Below are 23,444 nucleotides of genomic sequence, written 5' to 3' on the forward strand. Positions count from 1 at the left end.
ACGTTGAAACATAAATAGCAACGTCTCCATCCGCCTCGAGGATTTCCCCATAGTGTTCAAATAGTAATGTGTGCACCTAGTGGGAGATAACCGCAAAGAATCTGCATGGTGTCCAATTAATTATACGAACTCTGCAATTTAAAATGGTGGACGAATTTCCAGGACTCCCGTAAGGTCCATAGTAATGATTGAACTTGTATAGCGACAACAGTTCTAGAGAGCCCTCATCCTTTGATAGCGACTGATCTCGAGCAGTTGTTGGCACGTTGGTACACTTGTAGTACCTACTCGTAATTTCTAACTTATTGAAGGACGTTGCTTAGATAATATTCTTAATCAATTTCGAACAAATGGAGAAATTAAGCGGATCAAGATCGGCAAAACTTACGTGCTACACTCTTAAATCTGGGAGTTTAGCGATACAATGCTTTTGACAAAATAATCAATCCCAAACGCCTCCACTCTACAATCGAAACATAAAGGTGACTAGGTTTTTTTATCAATAACTACTTACACGAACATTACCTACTTAATGTTGTAGAATTCCACTAATCAATATCGAATGTTGGTCAAACTCGCCCAAACGTTAATAATCTAACAGAATGGAATAGGTATGCTACTGTCTATTTTTACAAAAAAAAATTCATTACCTAATTGTCGCCTGAGGAAGTCCTTGATCAGTGGATCAAAATCACCATAATTAGTCTCCAAATAGCGAATCCCATTGCAAGAAACTTCAGACTGCGACGTAAACACAAGATCCGGGTAATAATGAAATAGGAAAGAGACCTACAAATGTAAAATATTAAATTAAGAGGAACGATGAATCAATTGCTGATCCTAGTTAGTTCCGGATGCCCAGGTGACGATTCAGTCTGTACCAGTTTGTGGCAGGTGCAATTAGTACACCTCTGAAAAGTGAAACTGGGGTATTTCCAATAATCTGAAGACTATAAAAGTAATTCCTTTTTTTAAAATCAGGAGATAGTTAATAGTAGACCAATAGCTTTGTTGCCAATCTTTTCTAAGCCACTCGAAAAAGTTATGAAGGCAAGGCTAGTCAGTTTCTTATGCAAAAAAAGTTTGTTTTAGCAGTTCAGTACGACTTTCGAGAAGGCTTTAACACTGCAAAGACTTATATCTCAAATTTTGGACGGTCTAAATAGCTGTGGCACAAAGGTTGCTGGTTTTATATTCTGCTATATTTAAAAAAAAACATTTGTGCCAAATTGTTGACTCTGCAATAATCTTAAACAAACTTTTCGCAGCCGGTATATGTGGTGTTTCTAACCGGCTGGTTACTTTTCAACTCTTCCTACCGTTTCTTTCTCAAAATATTTTATTTAGGGGTGGTTCTTCTTACATAAAATAATTATTGTTGGGCGCCGACTAGCTTCAGTCGATGGTACTTTTCTGGCCTTGAGGAGATGGGAAAGGATAAATGAATAAAAATCAATAGTTTTTATTAAAACCTATTATATTCTTTTTCTCTTAGAAAATCGCCTTTTTGCTGTAAATAACACACGTCAAAAGAAATGGAGGCTGAGGCGGTACGTTTATGTAAAAGTAGGGTACTCATTTATTCACAAAAATTTACTGCATAGAAAGGAAAATCTGTCTTTATTACGTTAGTCAAAAATCAAAATATTTACTCTAAAACCGCCGAGTACAGAAAGAAACTTAATTCTTGTTTCATAAATTAGTATACAATTAGATTGAAAATCAAATCAAACTGCTGCAAATGCGTGTTGTAACGCCTCCAGGCACGAGTCGTTAAAATGGAAACAAACAGTGCTCACACGCACTTATTTGAAGGCAACCGTAGTAGGTGATTAAATCGCCTTTACAATAACACAAATTCAAACGACAATGCAATAGCCTACGACGGGGCGAACAACAAAGACGATAAACTACAAGCGATAATGTTACTGGTTTATAAACACCTTGAACGTCTATTGTTAATGTGCACTAGGATTCGGAATGCAGTCTTAGCCTCGCTCCGATCGATGTTGAAATCAAATGATCTCAACCCGCCCATTGTAAGCAGCTATTTGAATTTCGGTTCGGCCAATCACAGACCGGCCGGTTTCAACGCGACTTTTTCGGCATCCTCCATGTAGACCGTGCACGGACCGCGTGTAGAACAGAAAATGGAACTGCTCTTCGGAAATCTCGCAATCCTCCTAATTTTCTCCGGAGTGCCGTGAAGTGCCGATGTAGTGGCTGGATTGAGATGTTTTCGCTCGGTTCTTTCTCTCGATTTTCTTAAAAAAGTCGCCTCAATTCACTATTACAAGAAAACGCGCTTATGATTTACGGGCGCGACTGGCACAGATGTTGCCCCGTGAAAAGACGGCGAGCAACTCCCTCTCGCTACTGGAAATTTCCGTATTTATACTCTCGTAGTGTTTATCCCGTGGCCTCATTTCTGCGTATGCGCACAATCCACTTACGTTTATATAGACTGATCGCCCGCGAATAAAGCTTTTGAATCACGTTCTTTCGAAGTGTGATCTTATATGATCATGATTGCTAAAATCGTGAACAAACTGCACATAAAAGTTTTATGATCACGAATTCCTAACTTATAATTGCAAGGATATTTTTGCTCAAAAGGTTAGCCAATATTTGTAGCTGAAGAGGAATGGTGCAAGTACTTCCACTTGTATTTAAATTATTTTCATAATCCAAACAAAAAATACGTAATTCGAATGCAAATGTGTACTACGTAAACTTAACCATACTTTGATTTAAATTCGCGCGTTCTTTCGTAAAACGTGATACTACGAATCACGATCTTGAAATCATGATCGCGAAGTAGCCGAAAGAAAGTGCTTATTCATACTTGGGGGTCATGATTATATTTAGACTTCACATTTCAATTACGTAAAAATGAACCTGAACCTGAACAGAAATACTGTTACATGTTCCTCAAGGATCAGTTCTTGAGCCGTTGCTATTTCGCATAATAAACAAAAAAAATTTATTCACATTTTTAAAGAACCAATTTATTTTTTATAATTTTCGTAAAAACAAAAACTCAGTAATTTCAAAAACAAAGATGGTGTGGGGCGTCCAATTGTTTTTGCAATAACCTGCTTTAACTTGTTAACCGTTTGACCGATTTTAACAAATTTGGTATGGTTGAAAACAGCATTCCTTGGGCAATGAGAATCAACCATAGTTAATTTAGTTGAATCCTTCTCCACCAGGAAGCTAATTTTGACATTATCATAAAATCATAAAAAAAAGGGAATGATATGACCTTTTCTTTATGAAAAAGTAGCCAAATAACATCCAAAGAGGACAGTGAAAACCGTTTTTCAAAATCTCGTTCCTAACCTCAAATATTGGAGAAATGAGATTAATTAATTAATTAATAAAAATGCTTAACTTGTATCTTAAATTTAGTTTTTACATATTTCCGGTATTTATCAATGGCGCAAAAAAAGGGCCCTACACTTTTAGGTAGGTCTTGGAAAATTAAACAAATGAAACACGATGCATTATAAAATAATAACAGCCATAATTTGTAAATTATTCTGCTGTGTTTACGCATTCAGAAAGTGCAGTTTTTTGAATTTGTAATCTTTTCTAAAATGCCGATTTCTAATCAAGAAGCATTTAATATGCTGGCGATATATTTTAAGTATTTTCAAAATGCGACCATCGCTGCCCGCATCTTCTCTTTGCGTTATCCGACTACGAACCATCGCCGCCAGTATATTAAACGCTTCTTGGTTAGAAATCGGCATTTTAGACTAGCCCCCTAGCGGAGTAGGATTCAACTAAATTAACTATATTTTGATTCTTGTTTCCCAAAGAATGCTCTTTTCAACGATACCAAATTTGTTACAATCGGTCAAACGGTTAAGAGGTTAAAGCAGGTTATTGCAAAAACAATTGAACGCCCCACGCCATCTTTGTTTTTGAAATAACTGAGTTTTTGTTTTTACGAAAATGATAGATAAACTGGTTCTCTTTAAAAATGTGAAAAAAGAATGTTTAGTTTATTATGCGAAATTTAAAGAAAATGCAATTTTAAAATTTAAGACGGCAGTTACGCCCTCTGGTGGTCATACGACAAACGATTCCCGAGATATGACCGAGGAACAGTCTTATTGTTGAGTCACGCGGTACAGTATTAAAGTATTATATGCGGGTCAATCTGTAATTGGGCGAAAGCCGGTTGAGGGCCCATAACAAGAGGGGGACAATAAATAAATAAATATCGAAATCTTGTCATAAACTTCGAGTAGGTGGTAATATTGGTAGAATGAAGTAGATTCAGGTGGTTAATGTGGGTAGGGTTTCTCAAGTCGGTAATGTCCACGGCGTAACGCGCGCCAATACCAATCCTAATAAGATGACGGGTCCAACTAGAAATGTCATTGACGTACTGCGTAGGTAGTAGGAATATATATCTAGGTAAATACCAAGGATGCTATGGTAATGGTAAATACAACGTAAAAGGTAATCTAAAAGAAAAACTTATGAGAAGAGAAAGAGAAGCCACTCCAAAGATAAATGGTGACATCCAAAATACATATCCTTTATCCACGAAAAAAAAGTCAGTTTTTACTGGTAATGGCATACAAAAGAAAAATTTGCATGTAAGCAATACGAAAGCAGAAACGTCACTGAAGGGAAACAAATACAACTGAGCACAATACTAAACTTGAGAAGGGATAGAATTAGGTACATACAGAAAAGTACAAAGCGTCAACTCTAGACAAGAAGTATCGTAAAAAGAATCTAAAATGGCCTCTATCGGCAAACTAAAGAACTAAAGTAATAAGAAAGCTATAACACTTAGAACAAATTAACTACAGAACTAGTGGATTACAAAGAAAATACCTAGATGGCGTAAGAATATTAAAACCTATACATTAGAACAAGAATTTAAATAAGAGCACAAATCGAGCAACTATCTGTTTAGTTGTTCGCTGATGATGATTTATTATAGTTCTATTGTTTGTTAGTGATTTTGTTTCAGTGTTTGTTCATACACCTCGTCTGGGCTGCGTCTATTGTTAAAGATCCGTTGCATTGTTGTCAGTCTGTCCGTCCATCTGCACGATACTTTTTTAAAAGTGGTCGATCGTGTTGAAATTTGACGCACAGGAAAATTTATTTTCTAAAATTATAGAAATAAATAAATTTCCAAGAAAACAAATGGTAATAATACTGCAGATCCTTTGACATTCCATTGTATCGGTTACTGATAACAGTGATGACGAATGATTTCACAGCGACCAACGTCGCCTTGGGTGTATTAAGTATTAACATTAAGTATCGGAAAAATAGGCATTTCTTGAAAAAAATGGCAGAAAATTCAAGATTTTACTTTACTAACTTATGTGTTTTATCGTTTCCCCGACGAAATTGGCTCCTAATGGAAATTCTGCTCCATGAACTTACGCCGATGTGTACTTCTCTTCCCGATCATTCCAATCGCTACATCCGTGTCAGATACGTTTCATTTTTATTAAGCGGTAGAGCAAAGGGATGAATGCTTTATAGGGGAGTAGATGGTGTCCGTCTGTCTGTCCGTCCGTCCGTCCGTGAACACGATAACTGTCAAACGCGTGGACCGATTTGGTACAAACTTTGCATAGTTGACCTATATGCCACAAGTAATAAGCCTATTGAAAATGGGTCAAATCCAAAGACCCCGTAGGGTCGCACCGAGGTGCTTGCCGCTTTTTTAGATGCTGTTTAGCAGTTTATTTGTGTCTGCTATATAACTTTAAAAAAGTCATCCACAAATGAGAATTCTCGATACTCGCCAGTCGCAATTAGTTTTACGTGGCACAGCTGCACTCCTCAGGGAACGTAACTTTCAATGTGAGCCACTTTCAAAGTGGACGAACGGACGTATGTGAATATCTGTACACTACCCTAAAAATAGGGTTAAGGGAGATAGTTTGTAGGTATCATTTAATTCAGGAAGTATATGCACTACGTTTTACTTATGTACATTAAAGAGTATTGTTTAGATAAAATAAATGAATGTCAAGTTAATGGTAATGAATGGACAATTGTTGCCTGTTTATAGATTACACTGGGGGAAAAAATAAGGTTAGCTACAGCACATGTTTCTTATATCAGTTGCCATCAAGTCTAGAAAAACCAAGGCAATTTTTTAAAGAGACTAATATGCGTATATATTGTGACAGGGTTTAAATAAACACAAATCCATTAGATTTTTGTGAGTACATATGTTTCAGGATGTGGACCACACGCGTGAAATTCTGGGATTGATCGGGATAATTAAATGTGGAGTACCTAATACCCGCTTACTTAGCGGTATTAAATTTCCCCTAAAAGACGTTTTGTTGACTTTCGTTAGAGTTACGTAGTTTCGATATCAAATCGAAAAATTACCCCTTATCGATATCTGCTGGCGCATAAATATTTTAGTGGCGCGTTTCTAACAATGAAAAATTATTAATAAAACATAGGTATCTTTATTGTTTGATTTACGCTTTGTCATTTCGTGGCCGAACATGGAAACGTCGACACACCCGACTAGAAAATTTGCGTCAATTTGGGTGGAAAAAATGAAATTGAAACGACGGATCGCACCGCATGAGGAATCACAGAATTTACCATTTGTTAAAATCTTGACCTCATTTTTGAAGCTGTTTCTTTCTGTGAGTACAATTCACGGATTTGTTCATGTTACAGCGGAAAAACGACATCCTTCAGAAGCGATAATATGGCTTGCGCTGATCGGTACCGGAGTCTTCGGCGCAAGCATTCTCAGTAGCGCGACATGGAAAAGATACCAAGAGAACCCCACCGTCATATCCATGGAGAGGGATCGTTTCACATGGAACACCTCATTTCCTGCGGCGACAATTTGTCCTACATCAAAAGTTCACGAAGATCTATTAAAAGGTGTATTACAGAATATCAACGTGAAAAATAAAACCGCATTGGAAGCGTTTCTGCGTACACTCGCCGAAGCCAACTACAAAAACTTTGATAAAGTTTTGCCCTACTACGAATTGCCAAGTGAGCAGTTCATGAAGATTCTGCTTCAATTACAGTACGAATTTAAGCCGTTGGTATCGAATTCTGGCTTGCAAAGTAACAAGTACTATTTGGAAAAAACCATAACGGAAATGGGAATTTGCTACAGTTACAACTCGAACCTTGCCATCTACAACTCGCCGAGGTAAGGTCGTTATGGAACGTTCTCATATAGGTAACTCTTGCAATCTCGTAGCTATAGAGAAAAAAAGTTATGGACAGTCTACACAGAAACACGTACACTTTTTGTTCATCCTTTAGATGGAGAGATCTTCGCGAACGTCGTAAATATGTCAACGGGATTTCACGTAAGCTGCAATTTGTTCAACATTGGATCGCGTATTACTAAGTTTTTGATGTGTTTTAACGATATGCATTGGTAGTGAGAACCCAACAATTCTTGAAAAATCTTGTGCTAGTTGCGCAATGCCCAAAAGAATCACTTCTTTCTTCGGAAATATGGCAAACAGTATTTATAAATTATAAGACCAATAGATTTTCGATTAAAGAACACATCCACTACCAAAAGACATTTAGAGGCGAGCTATAACTTTTTGATAACGTAGTTTAAAACCAGCAACATCTACAATAAGTGCTAAGTCATTTGACAAGACGCTTTTTGCTTAGTTCCTGGTAATGGTTTACCCGTGATTTTTGGAAACAAAGTGCACTTAGTAGGTACTTTATTTTATGTTTAACACATTTTTCTAAATTGGAGAAGTAGCTATTGTAGCCCGCACACCCGTCTCGCAAACTATTTTTTATAAGAAAGTGCTATCGACTTGAAACTTTGGTAAAGGATACCAGTAGAACACAGACGCCATGCCTTGGATTTTGGCCCAAGGTCATGGCCTTGAGTGTAGACTCAAGGTCGCGGCCTTGGTGAGAGTTCGCTTTTTGTCTAAGGTCGTAGTCTGCAGCTTCCCGGCTGCGCAGTTAAGAAGTGACCTTGTTTTATAGTGGAAGGCCGTGCCTGGGATTTCCCCCACGAAAAAGTAGGTCCTTAGTGACGGAGATTTTTGGTTGCGTAAATAAGGAGTTACTTTGCATATTGGAGCAGTGCCGTAACTAAGGCGTGACCTTCTGGTGAGGTGCAAGGTCGTGACATGGGATTTTCCAGTACTGTAATTAAGGCGTTACCTTTGGGAAGATAGCGTTAGGATGCCAAAAGCATTCGTTAGCTTAATTTCGATTCATCATATCTCAAATTTGATCAAAATCGGATGAGCACTTTAGGAGACAAGCGTTAGGGATGCCAAAAGGGCAACGCTACTATTAAAAGATAAAAAATTATTCAAAAAAAGTAAGTGTTACAACAAGGTTTTGCACTTACAAGGATGCACAGATAATAATAATCTCTTTAACTTTTAGGAATTCATGAGAGATTAATAAAACTGCTAATACGCTAATGTTAAAGTGTGTGCGGACGATTGAAAACGAAAAACAACTTTGATTACTTTTACACCATGATTAGGACCGTGTTCTGTTTCCAAAACGTATTAAAAAAACAATAGGTTTTAAGTTTTGGAAAATATTTAAAATACGTTCCAAAACTTGTAAAATTTTTCGAGTTGAATTTTATAAGCCGATAAAAAAAGATTAGTTCAAATCTGTTCATATTAGGAAGATATTTGAAAGTACGTAACAGGACTTCTTAAAACCTATTGTTTCTCGAAGACGTTTGGAAAAAACCACGTTCCTAATTACGGTGTAAAAGTAATCCTTTACATTTCTCGTTAGTCTCCAATCGTCCGTACACGCTTTAACATTAACGTACATATTACTACTTTTATTAAATTCTCATCATTAGCTAAAATTTTATGAGCTTATAGTGATATTATTGTCTGTGCAACGTTTCGTGAGTGAATACTTTTTATGATCTTTATAGAATGTAAGTATAGAATTACGCATTATAAACACATAAACTCAACACCTACATGTTACACCACTTCCACTCCGAACTCAATCCGATTTTAATGTGTTACTTGTCCATGTCTTCGAGTCAAATATGTCCAAGTCATTTTATACAATAATATTTGTTATTCAGTACAATTATCTGACGCTAAGGTCTGATGATGGATCGGATTCGATTCGAAATCGATACCCTAGAGAGAAATTAAGTTCAATTACCTATTTGAAAACGAGTTTTATTAGGTATATCAATTATATTATACTTACAAATAATTCATATGGAGCGCTACATTGACAAAATAAATACAGAACCTTCTTTTTAGCGCATTTTCCTTAGCGCATTTTCCAACGAAGTTGGGTGCAGCCACTTTCTCTGTCCGTCCGTCTGTCCGAGGCCTTAACTAGTTCGTTCTTTTTGCATTCGGTAGCGTATCGCTCTGGCATCAGAGTCAAGGAAAATCTTGACGATTGAACTGCGCATGCGCAGGCTGCGCAATGTTAACTTTTTTTATTTATTAATATATTTTGTTGAAATTTTAATCACAGATACTTGTAGTAAAGGCAAATATATCGCATATAGTAAAAATCAGATGTCCGCATGCGCAGACTGCGCGATGCCAACCTTATTTATGGAGATATTTCTTTGAAATTTGAACCAAAGATGCTTATAGTAAAAGCAAACGTATTGCATATTGTAAAAATCAGATTAATAAGCGCATGCGCAGGACGCTAACGATATCTTCACCAAAGTCACGCGTTAAGTTACAGAATTGGGAAATCCCCTTGACTCAAGGCATGACTTTACGTCGGGGAAATCCCAGAGTTCGACCTTGCACTATAAAACAAGGTCATTTAGTTACGCAACCGGGAAACCCTAGACTACAATCTGGAACCAAAATCTAAGACCTTGGACCAAAATCTAAAGCCACGACCTTGGACCAAAATCGAAGGCCACGTCATTGGGTCAAAATTCAAGCTCACGACCTTGTGATGTCACAATATTCAAGATGGCGTAAGGTAGCCGTGTTCTACTGATACCTTATAGTAATGACCTCTGAAAGAGAAAGTGTTCGTCCTTCCGTATATACGATTATGTATTCGTTTACTCGTTAATGGTATGATAGCAATAGGTATAGTGTTATTCACAAAACGAAAGCGTTCAGTTAAAAATAAGGTTTCAACAAACGCTTGGACCCATACATTTTAGTTTCGAAGGAAACCTTGCACAAAACTTGCTCAGTTTCCACCCCCTCGGGCTGTACCTAATTATAATCCCTTAAAGTTGTATAGTAGGGTAAGTGAGTGTAAAAAATATATTCTTGGGCGGAAATGACTAGTGCGTCCGATAAATTTTTTTAGCAAATATTTGTGTTCTTTATTACTATTCAAATGAAGAAAATTTTTGAGCGCCCTCAAAGGAAAACTGTAAGGATTAGGATACAGAAAAATGTGATTACCTCATTTACAGTAGCGAAATCCCCGAAACTCGAGTACAAACTATGCTGCTGGTATGACTCCTAAAGGTTGACGAACAAATAATCAAATGGATGGCAACTCGTGGACCTCGTAAAGGAGTGCGACTTGGCCTTTTTGAATTTTCACTCGATAGCACAAAATAACGTGATCCGTCGAGATACGAGGATATCATTCAAATGTGCAATAGCGGCAAGCGGCCGCCGGACGCGATGCAGTCCTGAAATCCGCGCAATTAAAAACTTCTGTTGTCTGTAATTCACGATTAATTTCCGCCATCACAACTTTTCTTGAAATTGACAAGTTCAAAACTTTACTCGTTAACAATTCAATTGTACAGTTCGAAATTTTAGCTAATTATTTTTTCATCGCAAGGAAATCAAGTGATAGTGAATATTTTCCTCGGAATTTGGGGTATGAAATATCCCCTTGATTTTTTAATTATAAGATTTACCGTAAAACCATTCCAGATAGTGTTAGAACTTAGACTGCCAGAGAGATCCGACCCTCCACAAGAAAATTTGTTTGCATTTCTCAATTTCAATTTACCTAACGCCGGCGTTTGTATTTTTCAGCTCCCGTTTAGCTGCCCCCCCCCCCCCCAAATTTATTAGAATAAATTGCAGAACTCTTAATGCATGGCCTCCCAATTCCAAGCTCCAACGGAACGAATTTTTAGTGACATTTTCCAGTTCAGATCAGTTTCGAGCATTCTACCGGCTACTCCGAACTAAATTTTCCGAGCGCTTCAGCTTGTTTGGTTTATAGAAATTATTTTTTATTGGAACTAACATTTTCTAAAAGAGGTTGTGTTCTGAATAAACCACATGCTAGCTTTAAAAATTTGCGTAATGAATGAAAAGAATGCTAAGTAAGTCCAGATCTTTTCAAATTCGATGAATACAATATTGTTGGTACAAACATTGTCAAGAAGGGCTATTTTTTCCATACTTTTGAGTTCTAGTAAGGTTGCGGATAACCTTTGAAGTTCTGAAGGTTTTTTTGAATAAGGTATTCGCACTCTTGTAAAGGTTTCATCAATGGTTTTAAGCTGGAAGAATGCAATAAAGAAACTACTGTTTTTCTAACCTTTCCCAAGTAGCACGCAATATGGAAGCAATAATGGCTATAAACTGGCGCAACATTGATTTCATATTGTATTTTTATATTGCCCCAACATAGAATGTGAACGCTTTTAAAAATTGGGCCAATATAGTAAACAATATTGGTTCAATGTCATTTACAATATAAAACCAATACTGTTATACTACATTGGCCCGATCTCATAGTTACAATATCGGGGAAATATTGCAGCCTACATGGGACCAATATAGGATGTAAATGCTTTGTAAATGGGCCAATATTGTTGAACTATATTACTCCAATATAGAATGGAAATATTGGGCGAATAATGTAATCTATATTGTACCAACATAGATTTTGAAAGCTGTTAAACCTTGATTCAATATTTTCTCATAAGGCCGAATCAATACTGTTGGACGATATTAAACCAGAGTGGTTCTACGTATGTAAGTGTACAACATAATAAAATAGCAGGTAAATTGAAAAGCGTAGGAAAACGGAATATCGAATTTATTCTGTAAAGAAAGAAAATGATGTAAAACTAAGATGTTACAATTAACGATTTATACTTTTCCCTTTCCATGTGACCCCTGTCCTATTCTGCAGCAGATGCCAAAGTCCCACTCACATGACCCAACAGCTTGGAATTTATTCTTAACTGTAACTAAACAATATCAAAGATTAAAAAAAAACTTATGAAAATTGATATATCTGATTATTAGCACAAAATCTACTTCGTGCCTACATCTTAATGTTTATGCAAGCATTACCAAACCAAATTGAAACTTAATCTTATAGATATACCTATATAATAGGTACTTACCCTTTATTCTCAGTTTCTCACAGGATGCACAAATAAAGAAAGTCACAAAATACTCGTTGACAATAATAACACTTGCACATCTACAAATACAAAATGAATTCTGCATGCATTCTGCGTAATGATCACACAGATCACGTAAACATTAAGTGTAGGTAGATTTGCTTAATGGCGTGCTTATGTAGCGTTGCGCAAACTCTCCGAAATGATGCTATACTTAAAAGTGCTGTCTCATGTTTTTAATTATATAAAGGCCCAAGATTGTGCCCATATTATTTTTTCCTATGTTGATTAATACAATATAGGCCCAATGTCGATAATATCAATATAATAAGATATGGAATTCAAACATTAGACCAACATTGCGCCAATATTGTTTTGTTCTATGTCGATTAAAACAACATACGTCCAATACCGACAATATCAATATAATAAACATATTGACTATACAATATTAAACCAATATTGGAAATATAAGTGTGAGACTACATTGACTGACCAACATTGCGCGTACATAGTTTTTTTGTACATTGATTTAAACAATATATGTACAACGTCGATATAAACAATGTTGGTTACTTACTGTTAAACCAATATTGAACCATTATTAGAAATATCTATATAACATTATATTGGTTATTCCAGATTGCGCCCATACCAGAATTATCTATATAGAATTATATTAGATATTCTATATTGATCCAACATAAACTTTTAAAATGTTGGATTTACAATATATGTCCTATATAGGTGGAACATTGATGATGTTCCATATGAACTTTACAGAGATTTTAACATGTAGGTCCAATATATAAAACGATATGCAATATTGCGCCAACATATTTATATTGGGCCTAGATATCCCCTTTCTAATGCCAAGATTATGCGCTACCTGGGTTACCATTGGAGATATTTGGTACAATTTTAAAGTTTGTAAAGTGTGGAATGGTCTTCCAACAGTTCCACAACTTTTTGCAAACAAGTTTTGCATTTAACCTAAAAATAGGATGCCTTACCATGTTAACGCTTCTCAGCGGGAGGGACATGCCCCCCAGTAAGAGAAGCGTTACTGTACTCTGAAAGAAAGGGGTCAGTTTCATTATCGGTTTTTTGAAATTGTACAAACTAGCCAAGCTGCGGTCTTTCATTTCTACAGTAAAATTTCAAACACCTCATAACATTTAAATGATTCACTTACAGATTTATTTACACGGCCCCTATGAAGTTGTGGACATCGCGAGCAAAAGTCTGTATTCCCCGGACGGATTCTTCTTGCAGCTGTATTTGTCAGCTTTAACCATATTTACGAGTCAGGGCGCGAGGGAGCTGGCAATTAACCAAAGAAAGTGCCAGTTCTACCACGAGAGCAATCTCCGTCACTCCCCCGTCTATTCCTACCTTCTCTGCAGAATGGAATGCCGTATCACTCTGTCCAAACGTTTGTGCGGATGCATACCGCACTTCTACAGGAATTTGGGTTTGAGCATCGATAGGTATACTCGTTACGTCACTCTCATAATTTTTGTTGTAGCCGACGATCGCGTCTGCAATGCGAGCGGTTTGCACTGCTTGTCGAAATATTCGGGTTCGTTCCTCTCACTTCGGAAGGTGTTACGAATTTGTGTTCCAGATCGGCTAATTACTCTAAAAAGGGACTGCTCTTGCTATTCCAATTGTGACGAAGTGAATTACGTGATAGAGGATAAAGATACGCGAGAATGGTTTTTGGGATCCAATTTGCAGTGGGGATTGAAAGAATATCCAAGGATGCGACTTAGGAGAGACGTCATTTTTAGATTCACGGATGTGCTAGGTATGTAGTCAGTTTGGTGCGTTTTCCAAAACAGAATTGATTGTAACTTTTACAGTTTACATTGGTGGAATGGCTGGATTGTTTTTGGGATGTAGCGTGCTAAGCTTTTTGGAAATTGTGTACTTTTTCACACTTCGTTTGTTTTGGTTTGTTACAAAATATGAAACTGGAAATGCTGTTAAATGAAGATGAACGCTGGTACACTATATGCACAATGTTTAATAAACTTTGGCACTTCTGGCATACTTATACTAGATAATGAATGCGTAACATACACCGAAGCCACTAAGTTGTGATCTTTCTGACTGTAGCACGTCATTGTATATCCACAGGTGTTTAAAAAATAACCATTTCTTTAGTCAAGTTAAAGTCTTTTTTATCCTATACAAGGAGAAACTTACATTTTCTCGCCTGTGTGAGGACGCGAAAGAAGACAATTGCACGCATGGAGCGAGAAAATTCAATTTTGTCGGCTAGGCGAGAAAAAAAATACGCCTTATGTAAGCTAGATGGCGCGGTTGTAATAAAATGTCAAAGAAGTTATTTCTTTTTAATTAAATAAGAAACATAAAATCGTCAACACTGATTTAATAATTAAATTTACCCTATGTTCACTTTATTTTACTGAATTCAAGAATTTATTTAATTACCGCGAACCTATACCTATCAATGTTTCGTGAATTTGAATACTTTCCAATATCACGTGACCAATTCAAACGTTTCAAACTTAAATCATAATCTCCCATTTACTTTCAATAACGAGCATCTGTGTCAATACATTTAACACCAAGATGTACTTTGCACTGTAAGTAGAACACCGCTTATCCGCAATAAGTAGCATTTTAACATACGAGACTACCCCGAAGTTAAAATGTGTCCAGTGTGACTGTAAGGAATGAATAAATGTATTTATAAAACACACATTTTTTTAAAATACAAGATCATCAAGGATTTAAAGTGTGCACATTGCGCTTTCGTCGCCAAGCATAAATCCAGCCTTAAAAGCATCTCACATTTGACAAGACATGGATACTGCGAAGGATTTAAAATGTAACCGGTGTGATTTTGTCCCTGAAAACACACATTCAATTTTAAAACACATTTGTTAATACACAAGACCAGTAATAATTTCAAATGCGCCTGGTATTAATTACAACCCCTTAAATCCCGTTATTTTCTAAGGAAATAATCACGCGCCAGTGAAATGCCGGAAATGTCAACTCAGTTCGCACATGATCGGTATTCTCCACTTGCACCTCTGCTCTGTTGCACCGTGACTCCCTTCGGTGACTCCGCACTGTGCAATCGCAAGCGCGCTAGAATTTGAATTTGCGTTGAACTGTATTATAAGGGAAAGGGGTAAATGTACGAGTAAAAAATATACTCGTGGACCCACTTAGATTGCACCGTTTCGTAAAATTTTCGCGTAGTCAGCAGGAAACGTGGAAATAAACAAAACAAACGCGTGCACGTTGACGCGTTAAAGCAAATCCAAATTCAAGCGCTTGCGGTCGGACGTTGTTGAGGGATTAATTTTAAATGTAAGTGTATAGGATAAAAAATATTGTGTGCACCACGGCACGAAAGTTGTTTTCCGGGCCTCAGGAAGTGGCCAGCCTCGGCTGCGCCTCGCCTGGCCATATCTTCCTTCGCCCCGGAAAACAACCACTTTCCCGCCTTGGTACACAAAGTACTATTATTGCACCTGTACGAGATCAAGAAGACAATTTAATCTCTATTTTACAGGCCCGAAGTTGTTCATTTTGTTCCCAAGAGGGAATACATTTTCATTCAATCTCTTGGGATTACATAATAATAGCATATATCAAGGGATTAAGGTGAATGCTTTTATAAGCCTTGTGGCAGACGGACAGACACCGCCAAAATTATGAACTCGTTAGGAGCTCGTTAATAAAGATTTTGCTTTACTACTTTAATTTCGACTATTATCAGAAAGAGATGACATAATTTAGACCCTCTCTCACAAAATCAAATTGTATTGTCCCATTGCGAATGACATTTGTGAATGCATGTAGATTTTGCTCTACCAACCTAATTTCGACCTTATCCAAAGAAAGATGGCATATAATTTAGTTCCTCCCTGTGAAGTCAACGAGTAAATAAACTGTTTCAAACCAGTATAGACAACGAGCCACAAACACAGACGAACGGATCGAAAATCCAAATGACCAAAACTTGATCAGTTGGTCCCTTGACCATTGACTACCTACTGAAAACAGAATTGGAAAATTAGAAACCGTTCGCGAGTTATCGTATACACAAACGGATGAACGGACGAACAGAGAGCCCAAAGTCATGAACGAGCTGGACCGCTCGTTATTAAATGCTAATGGTATTTCCAAGGGTGCAATAAGAGAATGTGGGAGCGTACTGACATCGTCTCCAATTTATTTATTAATAAGCTCCTAGGCGAGTTCATGATCCGTCCGTCCGTCTGTGTATATGATAACCCGCGAACGGTTTCAAATTTTCCAATTCTGTTTTCAGTATTATGTTTATCAACACCCAAGGAAGAACTGATTAAATTTTGAGTAACCTAGGAGCTCGTTTGCTATATTTATTACAAGTTTATCCGAAGTGTCTATGTACTCTGCATAATGAAAGTAGTCAGTTTAAAACGGGAACACTGTCAAGGAAATGCCCAGGATCGTCATTATGAATTGTCTGGTAACCGGCCTGATTCGATCTAATTATTTTGTATCTATTTGAAGCCTGGAGTAATTATTATCCAAGGGTGAATATTCTCGGAAGCAAATACTTCAGTGGCGAATATTAACTGGGTAAATATTAAGAAATGAAAGCCAAACATTTAAATTTAAGAAATTGTATTCTTTCGATTCTTTAATTTTTCACGATTCTTCGGCTGCATTGGATTCGGCAGATCTCCTTCTTCAGATTCTTATCTTGTTCGAATTCTTCTCTGTTCCCTTGATTCTTTTTAGTTTCTAATAGGTCTACATATTTTTCGCATTTTTCTGTCTCTTCAAACTTTTCAGGTGTGTATGTTGTGCCTATTCGTCCAACTCTTCAAAATTTTCTAATGCTCTAGTGTCAGTTTCTTCCAATTTTGTTTGATGTCCGAAATTGTTTATATTATTAGATTGTTTGAATTCGAGTCTTCAGATTCTAATTTTTTTAAGATTTTTAGGATTTCTCCGTTTTTTCAGATTCTTCAAACTCTCTTCAAATCTTGAAAGTCACCAAAACCTTGGGATTCTTAGGTTTTTTTTGGTTTCTTCAAATTTCTGCAATTTACACAAATTACACTCATCATATACTTCGTACCTTTCTAATACTTAAATTCTCCTGTTTTTCTAATGGTTTTATTTGTTCATCCAGGGTTTTTCGAACACTACAGAAACTTCCAATTCTTCAGATTCTCCGACTTGTTCGAACTTTTCAGACTCCTCTATTTCTTTGGATATTTAGATTCTTCAGTTGCTTTAGATTTGTTAAGTTTCTCAGGTTGTTTGGACTTTTCCGTTTCTTTACAACTTCCATGTTCAGCTTTCAAATTCTTGTTGTTCTTTCGTAAATCAAGCATCCATAAGACTCTTCAGGTTCTTCCGTTTTTTCTTAACACTTACATTCTTTTGATTATTCAAATTTTTCGAGCTCTACAAATCCAGATTGTTCTTCTTCTTCGTCCGTTTCTTTGAATCATTTCATTTTCTTCTAGCGATTAAGATTCTCCGCATCTTTCTGTTTTTTCTTTGAGATTCGTCTGTTCTTCCGATTCGCCGGCATTTAGTTTCTTCATATTCTTCAAAAATTATTTTAGGAAAAGTGGTTTGCATTTTGCTCTGTTACATTTTCTCGATACCTATGCCATCAGATATATGTTTCGTCCAGATAATTCAACTGCCTTTTGAGAGTACTCTTCTCCGACATTAAAATTAACCGAATGCGTTTATGTGATGGCAATGCTCACGCGAACGCTTTTCTTTGTTTTTTTTTAAACCCGCGGTTTCGAAAAAACTACCAACAACCTATACTCTTTTCAAACCAAAATTAATTTCAATTGTATAATCCACTGCTCCAGCCGTTGCTATACTCGGAATTTTACAGTCTTGTAATGACGTCATTTTTGTCTATCCTTGTTTAACTAATGTAAAATGACAATGACAAAAAATTTTGCCGAAATGTTGTTGTGAAATGTTGTTGTCGTGGCTAAATTTTACCTGAAATGCTTGTCAAGTGATTGTCAGTTTTGAAGTTTTGAAAACGCCAAAGCGTCAAAACATGCCGCCAAAAACCCTCATCGATTTAACGAACAAACACAGTTAATAATTCTAAATGTGTTGGCTTTCTTTCAAATTGAACAGGAACAAGTTCGGAATGGCATACCACTATACATCAACAATGTTATACAGCGAACTGCACAAGCAACGAAAGTCAGCCCAACAACCATTTCAAATTTGAGAAAAAATGGTGTAAAATCCGACAAAGATTACGCATCTAATGTCTCTACCAAGCAAAAGATTAACAAGACGAAAATCACAGAATATTTGAAGAATAAAATTCGGGATACAATTATTATATGTACTCCCAAAAGGAATATGTTACACTGGCAACTATTAGACAAAAATTTCTGGAGCAAAACGAATATTTTCAATTTTCCATTGATTCATTGAGAAAGTGGATCAAAAGTATGGGTTTTAAATGGAAGAAGTCCAATAACAGAAAATATCTTATGGATTTACCGGATATTGTCCACAAACGAATAAAATTCTTAAGGGAGTACATTGAAAACAAAAATTTGGGACATGAGGGTTATACTCCGGTTTTTATGGATGAAACCTGGATATTTAGTAAGAGATCATTTCGAAACAGCTGGCAAGATGATACTAAGCACACGGAATCAATTAAACCCAATGAAGGTAAAATAAGATATTATAATACCTTTTCAATATTATTAAAAGAGATATTCTTTAGGTCATCGATACATTATTGTCCACGCTGGGACGAACGATGGCTTTATTGGTGGGGCAAGTTTGATTTTTAAAAGTGGAAAAAAAACAGGGGACTATCATGATAATATGAACAGGGGTAATTTTGAAAATTGGTTCAAGACTCAACTGGTGCCAAATCTTCCTGAAAAATCTTTAATTATTATGGACAACGCAAGCTACCATTCTGGCCTTTTAAAGAAAATTCCCACCAAATCATGGACAAAACAAAGAATGATAGAATGGTTAGGGGAAAAAAATATCGGCTATCCAGAAAAGGCAATGAAGGATCAAATATGGAGCATTGTCAGCGCAAACTGCCCCAAAGAGAAAAAGTACTACCTTGATGAATATGTTAAGCCTTTAGGACATAAAATTTTACGGTTACCGCCATACCACTGCCAATTTAATGCGATTGAAATGGTGTGGTCTCAGTGTAAACGAAAATACGATCAGTACATTGCAAATTTTAAGGGATCACCACAAGAGGTTTTGGCAACATGGGAAAGGGTTATCGGGGAGATTTCTAGGGATAATTGGGAGAAATACGTAAACCATACGGACAAAGTAATACAAGAGGCTTGGGGAGCAGTACAAGTTTGTGATGCTTCTGACATCCCACCTCTTGTTATCACTACAGACGCAGATGACGACCTTACTGACGACGAATACTTTGATTTTGACTCTGACGATACGGACGAAGGCGACTAATTTTCTTCTAATACTGTGACCATTACAATCGCAATAAATTGGCATTGGTATATTTTTGTTTTACGATTTTGATTTTCCAACTATTCATCAAGGTAGTGCAATTTTTTCTTGTGTAGATGTGGTTTCGATAGTGGTTCTTTGAATTTTTATGTACTCCTCTGCTAATTATTTTTTGGGTCTTTTCGGGAGTATTGATTCCTAAATAATATTCTCTGATTTTCGTTTTGTTAATCTTTATTTATTTAAAAACAAAAATATGTTAATATTACTTATATGTTAGTTGAGCAAGTTATTAAAATAATTAGTGAGTAAATTTTTTGAAATACTAACATTTTATCCATCGCGGTTTCGCTCGCAAAAAATATGAACTATTCGCATTTTTTAACATGTTAAAAATTTATTTTCGATATCTTCAGTCGTTTAGGCTGTGCGTTGATATCTCAGTCAGTCAGTCAGTTAATTAGGACTTCTTCTTTTATTAAGACCTATAGATTTCTTGTGGAAATTGACTTAATTATTATCAAAAAATGCTAAAATATTATGTACACCACTGTATAGTAAAAGTCATACAGGTAATTAGACACCAGTAGTCAGTTACTTAGCAACAAATAAATTTAATAGGACATACGTTTTTTCCCACGAAAATGACGTCATTACACGACTGTAAAATTCCGAGTTTAGAAAATCCGTTACCAAAAAATCACAGCCAACTTCACTGGAAAGATACCCAATGTACCCAAACTCGTTTTCATTGCATCTTCGTCGTTATTGGAACATTCGCTTCAGAAGCACCACTATACCGTCTTTATGAGTTCAGCGAAGATGCCCAAACGATTATGTACTTTCTTCAAATTTTGATGTAACTACTTAGTCAACAAACACCCCATCTTCGTTTTGGCGGTCATATATGACCCAAGCACCATGGAAGGACCAACTCACGCGAAAGAATCCTTGTCGTGTATGGGTATGATGCCGCATCATTGTATGTTTGGGCTAAACAGTTTCGGTGGGGACCATAAAAGTGCAAGACCAAGAACTGCAACAAACGATGAAATGGTTGCGAAAGTAGAAGCCAAGGTTCTCGAAGATCGTCGTGTCAAGGTCTGCACTAACGGTATATGACATTGGGATTATCCGAACCTATCGTATTTACCATAATTCATGACCAAAGGTGACACCTTAATAAATATTGTGCAGAATGCAAATTTCGCAATGCCATCTAGCAGCTTTGGAAAAGGATGCTGATTTTTTGGCACAAATTGTGACTGGTGATTAGGCTTGGGTCCACCACTGGGATCCAGAAACGAAGTTGGAATCCGGACAATGGATCCAAAAAGGATTCGCTTACTCTTAAAAAGCAGGCACTCAACCATCTACTAGACACCTGATGGCAACAGTTTTTAGGGATATCAAGGGTGTTCTCCTAATGGAATACATGAAAAAAGAGACTATCTATAATTGCAGAGGTCTATGGCAACACTTTACAAAATCTTCGCAAAACCATTGACGATAAACGGCCCTCTCGGGGCGATCGGAAAATGTTTCTGTCGCACGACAATGCAACTGTGTATAAGGTTGATAAAATCAAGCCAATTTTGCAAGAATGTGGCTTCACAGATATCGACCATCCTATACCCGCAGTCCGGATTTGGCGCCTTCCGACTTGTACCTGTTTCGATGTAAAGAAGCACCTTCGGGACCTCCGTTTTGACACGGATGCTTGCGCTTAAAAGCTGCTGTTCACGACTTTCTTGCAGACAATGAATACATTCGTATTATGCCTTTTGTTTCAATGCCGATGTAAATTTCTTTTCTAGTGACCCTCGTAGGTAGGTATAGGTAAATTTCATAACGGCAGGAGTACAATGGAATCGTTTTGGTATTTACTAAAAATATTTTTATTGCTTTAGCTCTATCGCACTGGTGCTATACCCTGGCCATTATATTTCCGAATACGATTTTCGGTATACAATAGACATCAGTTTTGGCACATTGGGAAACAATGAATTTTCAAGAAGGTACATTAATCAAAGGGGGCTTTATTTAAATTATTTCTGGCTGATCTTCTGCAAGTTATCGGACATTTATTTGTTTTGGTATATTGAATCCCAAAGAAGTCGTTTGAAAACTGATCTGTCTACTCTATGGTGCTCTGGTAAAGGAACTGGATTACTCAAACACGGCAGTGCTACAATGAAAACCAATTTTGGCATGTACAGAGTGAGTCAACGATTACGCGGAGTAACTTAATGCCTTGAAGATAAGATTTTTCGATTGAGTGCGTTTGTATTATGATATGGTTGAATATTTACACATTTAAAAATATTTGGAATTATACAGGGTGCGCCCACAAAGTAAGGCGCCAAAATGGTACTTTTTTTAAAATAGAACCCCTGTATTTGAATGCATTTTTGAATTCTACGTGTAATTGTACGTCTTTTTTATTATATGGTTAATATCCGAAAAACTAGTAGTTTTAAAGATAATTCGATTTATAAGAAAAATTTGGCATTTGCAAGCGTCAGTATATTGTCAAAATTATTACTTAATTTTTGATTCCAGGTTTTACATCTTATATCCTGGGTTAAGTAAAAGCGTTGAGTGAAGGATTAGTTACTCAATGGTAAAAGTCAAATAAATACATCTAGTACTATGAGAAATTAAAAAATAGCTTACAGGGTAATTTCTGATTACGTTGCTGAGGACACAGATTTAAATAGTATATATTAAATATCTATAATAAAAATAATAATAATAATAATAATAATAATAATAATAATAATAATAATAATACCTGAAGAGGACCGCCATGAAGAGACCTTTGTGCCTGCTTCTCAACCGCTTGTGGATGGGACCAGCGCAAAGGATACCTCCAAAAGACGGATGAAATGGGACGAAGGGATGAATCGCTTCATTTTCGGTACGTATCTGGAGATCACGAAGATGGAAACGGACAGGACAGCATACAGAGGTAAACTATATCACGCGTTCATTACACAATACCCACATTTAGCACACTTGACAGAACAACGCATTGCAGACCAACGTAGAGTTATCATTAAAAATACACTCCTTACATTAGACACACAGGAACAAATCAGGCACGAAATTGAAGCACTACTCAACACAAACAACACACTCATCGTACAAGATAATACACCCGTTCTAAACAACACTGAAATACAGATATTTGCGACACCCCAGCAATCGATAGATACAAATAATCACATAAACCAAACACTCACATCCCTTCAAAAAGAATTTGACAATGCATTGTTAGAATTCTCAAACACTGACCCAACACAAAGAGCACGAATAACTAAACAAAGTCACACTACAAAATTACGCACACTCTCAAAAACACTAAATGATCACATTTTACCAAATTACATTAACGATAACACAAGCTTACATCAACTACACTTTGTTGTGTATTGCGGTGCGGTTGCAGTTTCTAGATGTAACGGTTCAAGAATAACAACAAACAAAGAACACCACACAACAAAAAAGCGCTCACCCCCGGCTTGGGAAAAACGCCTGATTAATCGCATCGATGACATCAGACGTGACTTGGGTCGAATTACACAATACATACAAGGAACTCGTTCTTCAAAATTAACACGAC

The 23,444-nt window shown here is 36.6% G+C and overlaps 2 protein-coding genes and 1 long non-coding RNA gene across 8 annotated transcripts; 2 read left to right on the forward strand and 1 right to left on the reverse strand.

Annotated features, from left to right (window-relative positions):
• Window positions 1-345: 345 nt before the first annotated feature.
• Window positions 346-787, reverse strand: LOC116175774. Its single transcript, XR_004146351.1, has 3 exons — window positions 651-787; window positions 515-594; window positions 346-463 (listed from the first exon to the last, which is right to left on the reverse strand). It is a non-coding gene; the product is annotated as an uncharacterized LOC116175774 (long non-coding RNA).
• On the forward strand, window positions 356-14,585 carry LOC116175771 (pickpocket protein 28-like). Of its 6 annotated transcripts, none has more exons than XM_031494062.1 (6): window positions 356-482; window positions 542-611; window positions 6,691-7,183; window positions 7,235-7,346; window positions 13,526-14,138; window positions 14,194-14,585. In XM_031494062.1, exons 3-6 carry the CDS (start codon window positions 6,816-6,818, stop codon window positions 14,322-14,324), a joined length of 1,224 nt encoding a protein of 407 aa, XP_031349922.1. In that variant the 5' UTR covers window positions 356-482; window positions 542-611; window positions 6,691-6,815; the 3' UTR covers window positions 14,325-14,585. The 6 variants fall into 6 exon arrangements, with proteins under 6 accessions (XP_031349922.1, XP_031349921.1, XP_031349917.1 ...); XM_031494060.1 differs by lacking the exons at window positions 356-482; window positions 542-611 and having other exon boundaries at window positions 6,404-7,183; window positions 13,526-13,802; window positions 13,857-13,910; window positions 13,956-14,138; XM_031494061.1 differs by lacking the exons at window positions 356-482; window positions 542-611 and adding an exon at window positions 834-958.
• Window positions 14,586-18,982: 4,397 nt separating this feature from the next.
• Window positions 18,983-19,989, forward strand: LOC116175359. The gene is made up of 2 exons (XM_031493430.1): window positions 18,983-19,039; window positions 19,095-19,989. Exon 2 carries the CDS (start codon window positions 19,199-19,201, stop codon window positions 19,817-19,819), a length of 621 nt encoding a protein of 206 aa, XP_031349290.1. The 5' UTR covers window positions 18,983-19,039; window positions 19,095-19,198; the 3' UTR covers window positions 19,820-19,989.
• Window positions 19,990-23,444: the final 3,455 nt, after the last annotated feature.

Source organism: Photinus pyralis, unplaced genomic scaffold (genome assembly GCF_008802855.1).
Source record: "Photinus pyralis isolate 1611_PpyrPB1 unplaced genomic scaffold, Ppyr1.3 Ppyr1.4_LG7, whole genome shotgun sequence".
Taxonomy (NCBI): Eukaryota; Metazoa; Arthropoda; class Insecta; order Coleoptera; family Lampyridae; genus Photinus; species Photinus pyralis.